General features: G+C 39.9%; 2 protein-coding genes across 13 annotated transcripts in view; one reads left to right on the top strand and one right to left on the bottom strand.

Annotated features, from left to right (window-relative positions):
* LOC306842307 (calcium-activated potassium channel subunit alpha-1a-like) overlaps positions 1-2,757 on the top strand; it is an 82,633-nt gene extending 79,876 nt beyond the window's left edge. For 3 of the 4 annotated variants that reach the window (XM_079372477.1, XM_079372476.1, XM_079372475.1), the window contains one exon: positions 560-2,757. In XM_079372477.1, coding sequence (XP_079228603.1) covers positions 560-711 — 152 coding nt within the window. In that variant the 3' untranslated portion in view covers positions 712-2,757. The remainder of the gene's footprint in view (positions 1-559) is intronic. The other variant, XM_079372478.1, reaches the window with a different exon arrangement.
* Positions 1-14,579, bottom strand: part of LOC306842319 (uncharacterized protein) — a 169,590-nt gene that overhangs the window by 22,632 nt on the left and 132,379 nt on the right. The gene's annotated exons all lie outside the window — the stretch shown is intronic.

The raw sequence follows: 14,579 nt of genomic DNA, 5'->3' as shown, positions 1-14,579 counted from the left end.
TCTGTATCAAGGGATGTTGGATGTTTTATTTCTCGGCAACTTAGCCTGAAGTCATGTTGATGAAAATGCATGACCATGGCCATTGCCAAGTACCGGTAATCACCAACGATGTAATGCCAAACTATTCATTTAAAGAACATAAGACAAGAAAGTTGCATCAAGCCAAGAGCCTGAAGATTGAGAATAATGATTAAAAATGAAATATTTCTATGGTATATAAGTAAAGTTTCTAATGTTGGACAGTGTAGTATGAGGATGGAGTGTGTTTAATTGTTGACCTGCATGTCCGCTGACCCAACAAAATGGCATGCAGTTAAAAGACTGGGAAAATGTATTGATACTTACCTGTCATTAAACACACACCTCTAAGAGAAGCTTTTTTTTCTCATGGCAAAATGTTTTCGGAAATCATTTCTATTTTTTCTTAAAAAATATACACCTTCTCTGAAAGTTCCCCATGCACTCTCAGCACAAACAATCACTGAAATGTTCCTGATTTAGGATTAACTTTCTTATGTCCCTCCTCTTTGTCTTTTATATGATTTTGGCTCTTTCTCAGAAAAGACATGGTTTACAGATGAACCAGAAAACACCAACCTGAGGACCATGCACATCAAGCCTGCAAACACACTCGCCGTCAACCACGTCAGTCAATTTAAATCAACAAACAGCTTGATTCATCCCATCAGAGAAGCAGAAGACGAGTGCTGACCCACTGACACCGGACCGCTTGGACTCCCAAAGGACTTATTGTGTAGGTGTCAGACTGGGATTCATGATACATTTACATTTGCAAACATAAATCATTTATTGTCATTAGAAAAGGCAAACCATACTGCTTTTCTCAATCAAATGCTGCAAGCCTATTGTACAAGCTGACTTAGACTCATTATAAAATGTACATGTCGACAATCATAATCAAATCCGCTCTTAGTTTGTACAGCTTATCTTTAGTGGTGACCAGACTCCATTACGATTTTGTTCCATTTGTGGGGAATGAGGGTCACTTCACAGGAAATGGCGATGTAAAAATGATTATTATACTTAAGAGGGGATTATAATGGTAACTGGAAGTTTTGCAATTGTTAAAGTTGCCTTTTTAGCTGTTAATGAACAACTACTATTGCATTTACTCGACCCAGTGTTACATAATTACTCTGTACAGTATGTTCAAAATGTGTATTTTACATCCTGCTGCAATCCCACCACGATGGCACTGACAGTGACTGACTCAGTGATTTCCTTTGCCATTTGGAAGCTAATTCACAACATTTGTGACAGTTAAAAAAAAAAAGGCCATTGTCCATGTGTAAATGGCATTTGGCTCCAGCCTTATCTCTATCCATTTATATTTGTCTTATCTTTGCCTTTTTTTTTTTTTTTATTGTTTGTTTTTAACGTTTTCATGTTTTTGTTTGGTTGCAATGTCCAAAACCCCAGAAAGTAAAGTTTTAAAGAATGTGTCGAGTTTCTCCAGGGGGTAAATAGTTGTTCATCTTTTTTTTTAATAGCCAAATAATTATGATAGAGCTGTTTTGGTGCAAGAGTCAAATAAAACCAAGTGTCACAGTTTTGAATACAAAGCTATTAATAGACATGAAAGCCAAATACTATGTTTTAGCTTGTCTGTAGGTGAGATGAATGTAAAAGCCTCATATCGCATGAAGTGGGCAAGTCCTCCTTTGGCTGTAAGCACTGCCTGACACAGGATTGTCTTGGAGGCATTGAAACACTTTGTTTGAACTCCATGACCAATCTTAATGCTTTAATCAAACATGCTTTTTAAAAAAAAAAGAAAAACAGCTCTATCATACAAAAAAAGTTATTTTGGCTAAGTATGTTCTGCTTGCTGAATAGCATTCATTATTTATTTTATACATGTCTAAGTACTGTTCATTTTTTTTGTTTATCAAGAATGCAGAGCTACGCGTGGTTGTTAATCCTGTCTTATTTCGATAATACAACATAGCTATATGGGCACTGTTGTCACTTTATTCAGAATCAATAAAGGGTTAGAGAGGTACAAAAAAAAATGCAATCTGCTAAATCTCTAATCCACAGATTATGTGTCATAGTTTAGCCTTGGATCAATGTTGCAGAGAGAGGTTGTGACATTTACTGGCACAGAGAACATCCCAAAGCGTCCATCCCTCAGTGCCAGTAATGTGCCAGGCAGTGCTGAAGCCAAAGGAGGACTCCAAAAGACCCACTGCTGCGAAAAAAGAGGCTTCTAGTTTAGGTCGATTGATGCTAATTTGTCTGCGAAATGTTCTTTCCTGTTTGCTTTATATCTTCCTGCTCCGAGGCTATTCTGAAATATACCGACAACTATAGCCTTTGAATGTCTTCGTTTGAGGCTGCGATTCCCTGGAGATAACTCGAGCTGTAGTCGATAATTGAAGTCTTAACACTATTTTTTAAAGGACCCGTCATTGATAGCAGAGCATTACACCGATTCACTTGTATGTACTCTTCAAAGAAACCTGTAAAGCTTAATGTCAAATATTTATTTCTAGTGCGTTCCTGTTTGTGGGGGTTGAGAGACATTTGGCATTGCAGTCTAGTTTGTATGATTTTGTGATTTTATTTTAGCACATTGAATTGTGGATACAATGACTGTGCTAAGTTGATATTTCTGACTATGTCATAATACCTACCAATACAGTTTATTGTCTTGTACAAATAGGCTTGTACATAAAATTGTACATGATTTCATTTTGTATTTTCACAAATTAAAGCTGATGTTATTGTGTTCTACGTTTCTTTTGGCATCCTTTTCTCTTCCGCTTTAGGCCACATTGTACACGTTTATCAATCAAAAAAGCAGCTATAATAGAAGTGTGGGAGACTTTGGTGCAGGCTCTGGATGAAGGCTGATGAAAGAAAAATCACCCTCCACATGCTCGTGTTGGGTATGGACAGGGCCCATCATGTTGCTTGTTAATGATTGTACACATCCCAGCACAGTGGGAGACTGTCAGCGTGTCAATAATATTTACAGACTAACACCTCACAGAGAGGCCGCTCTATTTCCTGATGTCCCCGCCAGCGGCAGTGTCACCTTCTTAGTAAACAAACACATGCAGCCACAACAACGTAATATTCTGTGGTTAATGTGGCCTGAAGACAAAAGTAAATCTGTGCTCATTTCATCTATTAATAAACGTTTATTTGCAGTGATTTAATAAATTGGATAATACGCTTTATGAACATAATTATATGCATGTTCTGTTAGATTATGTCAACAACCATCTCAATAATTACATTTAACTGTCAAACAATCATGCAGAAAAGCTGGTAAAGAACGAGGTCAGAAGTGACATTATTAAAGAATTAAGAGTTGCAATGGTTTGAGTTATTATTGGCAGAAATAATCTCATTGGTTTATATAAACTACAATGACAAACACAAATGTTGCAGCTAAAGGGATTTTAAACTGAAAATCAAGAGAAGAAATAAAGGGGAGACTAGAACTTAAATCCGGAAGTGTGCTGAGCCAATTTTACATTGTGACCAAATCTGGTTTTGCAGCGTCACATGATGCCATTGGTCCCACAAATCCTTTTTTCCATTCAGAGGGGAGCGATATCTATAAATCAGTAGATACATTTTAAGTTCCTGAAAGCTATAACATTCAATTAAAGTTTAGTTTAGAGATATTTTGTAGACATAATGAACACAGATCAGAGCCATGGGACTGTGACGCCAAGTGTATGCTCAATGGATCCAGTGACGTGGCAGGTCTGGGTACTTTTACACATGCTTCATGAGCAGCTCAATAGAATGAACAGGGCTCTGTCTCCAATGCTCTACATCTATAATACATCATACATACATACATACATCTGATCATATCGAATGATCGTTTTGTTTGCAAAGCATTTTGATTCCTTCAGAGCTCATTGTATTTGAGTAATTCACAGTCACATGTATGTGTACAGTGACACAATGTATGAAACTAGTATTGTTATGTTCACTTTTGTTTGAAAATAACCAGCAGAATCTCTTTTTTTCCATTCGAAGTGTGTGAAACCTCTGCCGGGGGGTAGGCGACAGATGAAGTGACTAACAGCATGCTGGGAGAACAGCCTTTTGTTGTTTGTTAAAAAAAAAATCTACTTTCACATGCACAGGACAAAATCAACAGAGAGATAAGACTGGGAGGTATCACTTTGTCCACAGGGATCACAAAAATCCACACAAATAAAAATTGTCTCACAGCAGCTTTAAAGAAATGTCCATTAACTCAGCAACATCTGGTTTTGCTTCTCTGATGTGACCATAAAGTAAATATTTGTGACCTATAGAAATGCACTTGAACAATTTTGTAACCTAAAATTGATGAGATTAAAATGATATGTTAGGCGTCCATTCTGAAACACTGAACTTTTCTATCTGAAAACTACACCTTAAACATCATTCGGCATACTGGGGTGTATGTAGACACACAAACCCATGTTCCCCTCTGACAACATCTCCTGTCCCACTGTGCAGGCTTGGCTGGTGATAATAGTTTCCATGACAATACAACACTCCAAGTGCATCAATGCCAGCCTGGATAAACAGTGATCCTTTACCAAAACAAGGGGGTCATTACGGCAGCTTGTCAAATCAATGTTGAGAGTGTCCTCGCTGATTAAGGCGTCCCCTCTCAGTCCTGACACAGTGTCAATACTGGCTGGCCTGTGGCGGCACACTCCCATGATTGGACTGAAATGCCTATCAGTCAGGCAGCTGAGCTGGACTAATGATTCCCTGTGCTGCCTATTAGAGTGACATGACAATTTAATCCTGTGGGCCCAGCAAGGAAAAAGTGACCTTGGTGCTTTATATTGAGGCTGAGGTAAATTGACAAGAGCAGATAAATCTTTACCTTGGGCTATTAACAGAATTAAAGAACAACAACAAAAGAAGGTCCTCTCTTTTAGTTTTTGTTCTGTTTGCCGCTGCCTCTACAAACACGATAGAAAGTCTTTTAAAATGTCCAGCGAATGCGTCAAATAAACAATAATAAAATATGACTAAATAATTTAAACATGTATGTATTATCATGATTGATCTAGGGCTTAAGAGCCAAACAAAAGCCATAGGTTGAATTCTTCTCCTCTTCCCTGTCGAGCTTGAATATTGAAAGTGAATATTGCTCCAAGCTCAAGGTTTTTCAGATGTTCAAAGCCATTCCAGCATGGCCCTGGGGCGAGGTATATTGCCTTGGACATCTATCTTAAGGCTATGAGAACATTGTCTACATGGTTGGAAAAAGGCCATGTGTTTACACAGATGTTTCAAGCTTTTAGCACACACATCTTCCTGTAGCGCGCGGCAGCACCATCTTTTGTGCCAAGGGCCATATACATTTTGCATTAGTTTCCCCTTTGATACAGAAATGAAGGAGGGCAGGAGGGCGGCGAGGCTTGCACGCGGTAACTAAAGATTTTTAGCAGTCAGCATGTGCTGTATATGATTTAAAATGTTGTGTCTCTACAAACAGAAATCAAATGGCAAAAGAGAAAAATTTCATCCCTTTTTCTAAGGACAGAAGCAAGGCAATTTGCCTGTGAGGCACCGTTGTTGCACTGACCCTTTATGTTCCCTGTAAAGGTCAACATTTCCTTTTCTTTTGTTTCAGTCCATGCATGCATGAATCAAACCTCTTGGCTATTTTCATCTCTGAAGTGGGAAATACCACTCATCAAAAGCAAAATATAACCTGCATGATAAATAATAATGCTACATCAATTCAACACGTGCAGTCGATGATGTTAGATGCACGTTTGAACAAGTTACAAAACAGTACAACACATGTTTGTGGTCGGTTTACAAGATAAGTGCAAGCAGTGAAGATCATTTGTTTTGATGGATTGTAATTTTACACATTTAAAACCCAATTTTTAGCTTCCGTGCAAGGAAATTAGCAGTAACAAACAGTGAACAGATGGCCCCATCCCATAACATCACTTCTCAGCCCAAGTTGTAAACATGATTTACAATTTGCAAGATATTATTTACTGTGATTCATGTTTCTGTCAGCTCCACACTGGAGGTTAATAGAAATGCCAGCATGCTCGCTGATTTACTTAGTAAAATTTTCATTCCAAGGTTCAGGTTCAGAAGATTGGAGTCGGAGAGAGTTACAGGATTCATGCATTATGCAGAAGAAGCTGACACGACCTTCAGCCATCACAGCCATCTCTATATATCACAGTGAGCTTGACCCTCCCAAGGCCGGAAGGAGGATTTGATAGATTTAACCACTACAGCCATTAAATTACTCACATTCTTTAAGAGCTGAAGACACAGCTAGCAACATTCAGGCAGTTTCACTTTGTATTTGCCTTTTACTGCAGGTGATGTTTCAGCAATAAGGAAGAAATTCATAAGTCAAACTCAAACTAAATCAACATATAAATCTCCCACATGGCCCTACTGATTTTACGCCTCTCATTATGACTCCACCATATGTCGACCATATGTAGAAATAAAGTGGAAAATCTGCTCCTGCTGTTTGATACTGAACACATCATAAAATGATAGGAAATAAAGTGCTGTTTTAGAGGCTGAGGTCCATTTTAATATAATTGGCTTTAGAATTATTTATGACATTAATTGCCACATTATCGACTGGCTGTCAGCTCCTTGGGCTCGCAGTCCATTCTTCTTCACAAAGAGCGCCAGCTCAGCCTAAAGTCCACTGACAAGCTAATTATACCATCTTCCCTCTCAGTGATAAATGTCACTAATGTGGATCTGGCCCAGAAATAAGTCTGCAGTCACCTCAACCGGGAAAAACTCACACTGCAGCCAGGATCTTTAGATAGGGCCGCTTCCATCTGCATCATTTCCTGCTCAATCAAGTGAGCTTCAAACACCAAAGCCCTTATTGTAAACAGAGGTCTTTAGATCATATATTACACCACCTTTCCGATGAGACCAGGGAGGCAGTGTTTGACTTTTCTGCCTAAAGCTGGCTGTTTTTATTTCATTAAAGTGTTCAGAATCACTCATTGTTTAAATGGGCAATTATTCGTTTGCACCATCTGGTGTCATTTGCTTGTTCCTTGTTTGTTACACTGAGGTGTAAAAGTTCCCTTAAGTTCTAGTGGAGCTAACAATACGTGACATCAACACCTTTACATCTTTGAATATGTCACTTCTTAGGGCCAAAAGTAATCAAAAAGCAGGCACATGGTGTTCATGTGTGTGCTCTACCTGCTTAAAGGTCATGGGCCTCTAGAGCAGTTCAAGAGCTGCGATGGTTTTTTGCTAACCCTTGCAGGAAGAAATCAGGATGTTTGTGGAACTGTAAAGGTGTGTTTGGAACACTCATACTCGGAGTTACTGCTTGTCAACAGGCAAGGCAGGCAACCGCTTGTGGCTCCAGACCAGTAGGGGGCCCCAAAGCAGTGGCCGAATTTTGCAATGACAGTAGGAAACCTCCCTTAGGAGGCCCCATCTGTATAGGCTCACTTGCAAACTGTTGGAAAGTTAAGATTCAGATGCTGAAAATATAAAAAAAAAATTTTAAAAACTTAAAAAATTTAAAAAAAAAAAAAATATATATATATATATATATATATATATATATATATATTGTATATATAAATAAAAATACAACAAATTCAATTCGGAATTTGCTGTATGATGAATGTATGTGTCTTATTTTGACGACCAATAAATTAAAAACGTAAAGCTTGGAATATTGAAATAGACTCTTTTTGACATCCCAAGTTTGAAATACCAAGTATGTCAATAAGTGTTTGTAAACGTAGTCATTGCAGAAGAGTGTGACTACATTGTTTAGCTTTTACTACCAGACACTGTCCCTCTTATAGCAATCTAAACCGTTATATAAACCTATACGTACTGGTACTACTCAGCCCAGCCCTATCACTCACCTTTATAATTTGAGGCAAGCGAGAGCAACATCAAAATCATTCTGTAATCACTCCTCCCCCAAAATGTTTTGCATGGATCCTCTTTTTAATAATGCTGTGTACATATTCAGACTTCACTTAGGATGCATCCTGACAACAATGAGAGCTGACACATACCAAACTTGGTATGTCCCAGAGCCATCTTCAGTGGCTGGGATGCTGTCAGCTCCACCTACATCAGCGCCACTGTCTCAATGGTAGCGCGACACATGTCACAAACTTTTACATGTCTGCTCTTTTCAGCATCTTGGTTCTGCAGCCTGAAAATGGAATTTTATGCATATAAAAATGTGTCAATGAAAAATGGTCCGAGTAAGCTGTATTTGTAGCAATATTGGCTTTATGTCACTGAAAAGCTTGTACTTTATTAAAACTCTTATGCGTGAACCACCTGATCAATAAAATAAAATATTCTTAACATGCATGCTTTTTAACTTTTTCATTATCTGATGAATTCCTGATAATTAAGGGCAAAATAATATCAGCGGTGTTGGGCCGCTTAGGGAAAAGCCATCTCTGGTGATAGTGTGCAGGCAGACCCACATCTGATCTCTGACCTTCTTTGATCAGCAGTTTTGGCAAGGCAATCCATCATGGTGCTCTTACTGTCAGTGGAGGTGCCTGGCTGCAGCTGTGTGTCACCAGCTAAGAGAGGCTGCTTAAAGGCAATCATGTCAACCTCCACGCGACTGCTCAGACTCGCAGATTGAAGGAGGACTTGACAGGGCCAGAAGAGTCAGCTGAAGACACTGCGGGGCTGTGTCTGATTGCTCTATGCACAAAAAAAAGTGATGGTTGATTTTATCCTCTGCCAGCAACTCACCGAATCAAATATAAATGAGCTGAATATCAACAAAAGAACGCCCGACCTTTATGCTTACCAAAAGCTTCTGTCCTGAGATCCTAATTATAGATTCTCAGTACGACCAGATATAAGAAGTCTGTTTTAACTTAACTACTCTTTCTTTAAGTAAACAATTCCAAACATGGAAGAAATAAATGACCAGTGATCTAAAGCTGCTCTGTTTAGTGTTACACAACAACAGGATATGAAGAATTTTTTTTAAATCTGACCTTCAAATTACGATTCCCGCCTCAGGACAATGTCTAGACAGACAGATTGGGTTCTCTTTGAGGGGATCACAGGCTGAACACAAGCTGAGCCATGACTATATCATAAACTTTACAATTACGAGAAATGTGGAATGCTGATTTCTTATTCCTGTTTCAGGGAGACCTTTCCTTGTGAAAATGGACCGAAAACAACAAACTCAAGGGGGAATTAACTAATTGACGTGCTCAGTAAAACATGCGTTAAATGAAGGTGTTTTGCCCAAGACAGGAAAAATAATATTGCAAAGAAATGTATTTTGTAGATATTGGGAAAAAAGGGTGAATTTTGTGCATTGAGAGACTTCCTGAAAAGCAGGTACGGCTGTATTTTGCACACAAGATGCCATTGCAGAATGAAGATACATCCTGGTGTAAATAAGGTGACTGATATTCTGATTGTATCCTGATAGAAGAGCAGATGGCATTTTCTGCCCTTACTTTTGTTCAGACACCGAGTGCATTAACAGTAACACAGGGCCTGACTTTGAGACAAAGAAGCTGAGTGACGGCCTGCTGACTGCAGCTTCCAGTGTGCAATAACATGATGTGAAAGGACATTGTCAGGAGGCGCCGAGACGAGCCCAGATTGTACAAAGTGACAGAAAACAGAGATGAGGACAGAGATACTGGTGCCATATTAGTGGCCGGCATATTCAAACACCGTCCTTGAGCCTAAGCAAACTTGACATCACCTCCAATGGCTTCAAAGTGTTCGCTCCCCTCCACCACCACCAACACCAGCCGCCCCCCACTTCTTCTTTTTGTGTGTAGCCAGCTTTCCCCTCTGATGTGTCTCCAGATTCTGCTCTCCATCTCTCGTATGCAGAGAGTTACCAGCAGGCCCGTTCTGTCAGGACGTAAGGAGAGGGAGGAGGGGCGGGGGGCGGGGGGGCCTCGGCCTGCGGACACCCCCAGTCAATCTACATTTGGTCACCGTGTCGGGAAGTGTGCTCATTTTTTCCGATATCTGAGCTACTTGAGGTGATCCGAACACTGAAGTGTGAGGAGCTGTCACCTTGCATAAAGCTCTGCGCCAGCAAGAGATGTGTGGCTCCTGATATGCTAGGAGGGGAGAGGAGGAAAGGGAGGATGGGGGGGGGGGGGGGTTCTACTTCCTGATTGGCTCTGAGGGCACTGGGGACCCTATAAGAGCAGAGGGGGGAATGTATTCCACTCTGTCCGTCTTGGGAGTAGAGGTCAGTGGGAGAGGAGGCAGCTTATCAGCAGACCCCCGCGGTCTCAGGGAGATTTATGCTGTTTGTGGGACAAATATGAGAGAAATATTTGAATGCTGCATCGAATTATCAAGAAGAAGCCGCGAGACAGAATCTGAGATAATTGATGCTTTTCAAAAAAGGTGGAACAGAGGAATGAATACTTACAGTATTTAATTCTTTTTAAGCAGGGCTGGACTTTACTTATCAATAGTGAGTGTATTACAAACAGAGAGTGGCTGTCAGCATGGCCTGTGCATGGAGAAGCTAGAAAGAGCACCAATAAGATATGATCCTGCTTTGGTTAACTTTGCTAGAATGTTAAAATGCCACACTTCACCAGCACACACACATCTCCGCTTCTGCTGTCGTCATAGTTCTGAAGACACAAATGTAAAACTGCTGCAACATAATCCAGCTAGACTCTTGCTAAGATTCATGGATTTACCTAACCATCTACCAGTATACTATATGGAACAATAGATGAAGCCTGTGTGATGCTACCAAATGTCTGAATGGCAGACTCCATATTGGAAATGTTGACGTCCAACCTAACGACAGGCAAAGAGCTGGAGCTGAGGCAGACCGTAAGCCTTGTGAAGGAACCCTTACAACGCAGCTGTTTGCAGTCAGATCAGTTACGTCCCTAATCATGCATAACTTGTATCCTAACTTGTAAAATCAAAAAGGGTAAGTAATAATAACAGTCACCGCTAACTACAGTGTGTGCTGACGAAAACAATAACTAATGAAATCAAAATCAATCTTTGTACCACGCTGTGAACGCATTCATTTCTGCTGTAATATACTATTGCTGTAAAAACTGACATTTAAAAACAGGACCGCTTGGTCAGTGCTGTATCACTTTAAACTCTGAATGGCACTATTTGTTTTAGCCCTGAGTTGTGACTGCCTTGTGTCCTGTAAGCCTGCCCAGCGGCAGTGGAGGGCGCCGCTGTTCGTACTCTACAGGCCATTAACAGTTCACTCCACCTCTCCAGCAGGGCAGCAGCAAGGGAGAGGGAAGCATCAGAGCAGGAGCTCACCGACAAACACAGACAATAAAAAAAACAAAAAAACATGGCCACAGGCAGGGAGGCTGGAGAACACGCTCAGAGTAAAGTTAGCAGCTGTGCAGGCTGTGTGTGATAAAGTGCAGCTCGCTGTAAATACACTCTGGGGCTCCCCGGACAGCTGGCGACCGTAGGTTACAGTTGTGAAAGATGGAGTGCAGGAAAGGGAGTGTGGGAGGATGAGACGGATGAGAGGGAAGCAGAGCATGTGTCTACACATCATCTGTCTCAGGTTGTAGTGGGGGTTCAGGGCCGAATTCATAAGAACAATGAAGTTGATGAGGAGGAGGGTAAGACATTGTTATTGTGTCAGTGTAAGTAAGAAAAGAGAAAGCATATGTGACATTACTGCTCATCTGCAGACAATTAAAGAGGCTAAGCATGAAAGTATGGAAGTGATTTGGCTCTGGATACAGAATGTACGAACATGCAAATGAACAAAAGGGTAGTAGTCTTTTATATGCATTTGATATTTCTTTTAACTGTTTATACAAATAATAGGGTAGAGGAGGAACTAGAAAGAGGTGGTTCTTTTATTGTACATAATGTTGTGTTTTATTTTGACTAAAGCTTTTGCAATGTTAATGTGTTTTCCATACTAATAAAGCCCTTTGCATTGAATTGAATTGAAATACGAGAAGGACTACAGCCTCTAAACAGGGGGCACAACCTGACAGCTAGGCTCCGATTATTTATATTTTTTAATGGTCACGTCATGCTGTATTGTATTGTGGAGATAACATGAAGTACAGCACACTTGTACGCAGATAATCTGACATATGAGCAAGAAACAACCAGCATATTAAATCAGCTCCAGGTGTCCAAGATGTCGTCACAGAGCTTAGAGACACACATTTTATATATTTATAATCAGCTAACCCACAGAGCTAGCATAAAGCTAGCATAAAGCTAGCTATGTGCTCTTCTGGTTTGAAAAGAACAATCAACCAAATGCTATGTGTGGATGTCTATTTAGATCGTTACACTCTTTTATTTGTGCAATGTGTTATCTTAATAATAACTGAACTGTCACTAATCAGCTCAAGATCAATGTTCTGTCAAATATAAACCGTTTCTAATGTGTGAAAATGTGTTATTTATTCATAAAGACAGAAAGTCCATTATCTGACATACTTGATAAGCTGAATCATATCGGAAATGCTGAGCTAAAAATATCACGATGTTTACAGACAGTTGTGTGTGTCAACTTTCAGTTAAATGGTGCGACATTTCAAGGACGTGTGATGTATAATGAAGTGTTACTTTGGCCTGCTCAGTGTTAACATAAAGAACATATTTCATCCAAAACAACCAATATGAGTGGACTGAACTATTACTTCAGATCATAAATCATTCATTTCCTCTGTTGTTTTTGCTGATATCCTCCTTCTCCCCGAGGAAACGTGGAGGCACAGCTGATAAAGTTATGCAGACATTTATTTTTCACTTCCAATGATTTAGCGTGGCTGTGCTTGTCACCATGATTTAGAGGCGATGCAGTCTGCATTCTGTTTGTTGTGACCAAACAAGTGCAGTGCCTGCACGCTTTCAACTTCAGGCTTATTGATTAAAGTTTTAAATGGTTGCCATATTACCCAGGGACTGCTGGGAGATTAATCTGCACCGATGTTCGTCTGTAATTCATTAGCCATTTAGACAGCTCAACCACAAGGACTCTGTCTTCAGATGAAAGGCAATTTTTCACACTGTGGAGGCATGAAGGCAAGCTAGATTCTGCAAATAGTGACACACAATAAATTCTATGTTATAAAAGAGATTCATTGAAAGGCTGAGGCTGATAATGTTTGAGGTTTAAGCTCATTGTATGTATGATACAGTCTGTCATCATCATCTTTGTTTTCAATGGCTGGATGTTATTTAAAGCCAGAAATCTTTGATATATCCATAGTGTGAAGCACCAGGTGGAGACAAAAACAAATCTACAGGGAAGGAGTGTTACTTGGACTTAACACAGCATCATATGAATGAAAAATGATGATACATGACTGTTGGGTCATTTCAAGACATGCACTCCTGAACATTTCTGGAAAATTTCACACAGCCTGGAACTGAAAGCTTTCTGAGTTGAAGGTGAATACATGTCACTCACAATGGGAAGTTTCCTTGTCCAATGGGAGGTCGGTCTCAGGAGGCAAGCCATGGTGTAAGTAAATACAAATGGTGCATTTTACTGTCACTGAGAGAAAGAAATTCAGTGTTGAATAGCTTGTTTCACTTGAGGTTATTTCATTTGTGAGTCAAGTCAGATTGATTTTCTTCTTCAACGGTGGTTGTGTCTTATTGACTTCAACTCCCATAATCCCAGTCAAATTCAAACTACACAATGACTAATAGCATAAATTACATACTGTGTTTTCAGTGTTTTCTCATGTCATTTTGTTTGCAACGTTTATTCTTGCTAATTTGTGATATCTATCAAGGTTGCTGAAATGCGGGATATGGGAAACAACGAACACGTTTTTATAATTGTGAGATGAAATAAATGCTCAATGCTGGTTCACATGTACAGACCACAACTCTCTAGAAAAAGATAGATATCAATATGAGTGTGTGTCTGCCTTAATATGGAATTTCTCTCCGTGAATTAAAGATAAATAATTTCACTTGTGCAAAGCTCATGAATATTTTCATCTGCAGCACGAACAGCGGTTGGTGTCAGATGCAGACGTACAAACACCAAAAAAATACTGACATCTAGAGACAAAACAAGAAGTCTGCCTGTGAACATGGAGACTGAGCTGGCTGTGTATAAAGGCAAGTTATGTCCTGAGGCTTTGGGTCAGCAGTCAATTAAATTATCACACCAAAGTGAAAGACTTTTAAAATCCCCTTACTGAATAATGGCTGTCAGACATTCTGTATCATCCATGATGTTCTGTAAAAAAGGTTGCAGCAATGGGATTAGGGCTTGATCCTCAGCTACTGCTGTGCCCAGTCTCAAATGACTATCCTCTTATCTCAAGGCAACAGAGCTACATTATGTTATGTAGCGACTTCGTCAAGATAGAATGGATGTCACTGAAATTAATTTAATCTTCCTTAAATTAGCTGGAGACTATGAGCCCTCGCAGTCAGAATTTATGTCCTCCAGAATTCAATTTCCTCCGTGCTGTGATATGCTTTTATCAGTTGGTAACTATTCGGTGGCCTCCAATAATGAGAGCTGTCACAGAGACCAGCAGCGGATAGTGTTTGATGGCGACCATCTTGTGACCACTGGAGCT

This window comes from Symphodus melops (assembly GCF_947650265.1).
Source record: "Symphodus melops genome assembly, chromosome: 21".
NCBI classification, from domain to species: domain Eukaryota; kingdom Metazoa; phylum Chordata; class Actinopteri; order Labriformes; family Labridae; genus Symphodus; species Symphodus melops.
Note: the sequence above shows the minus strand (reverse complement) of the source record. Positions and strands in the feature narration are given on the sequence as shown.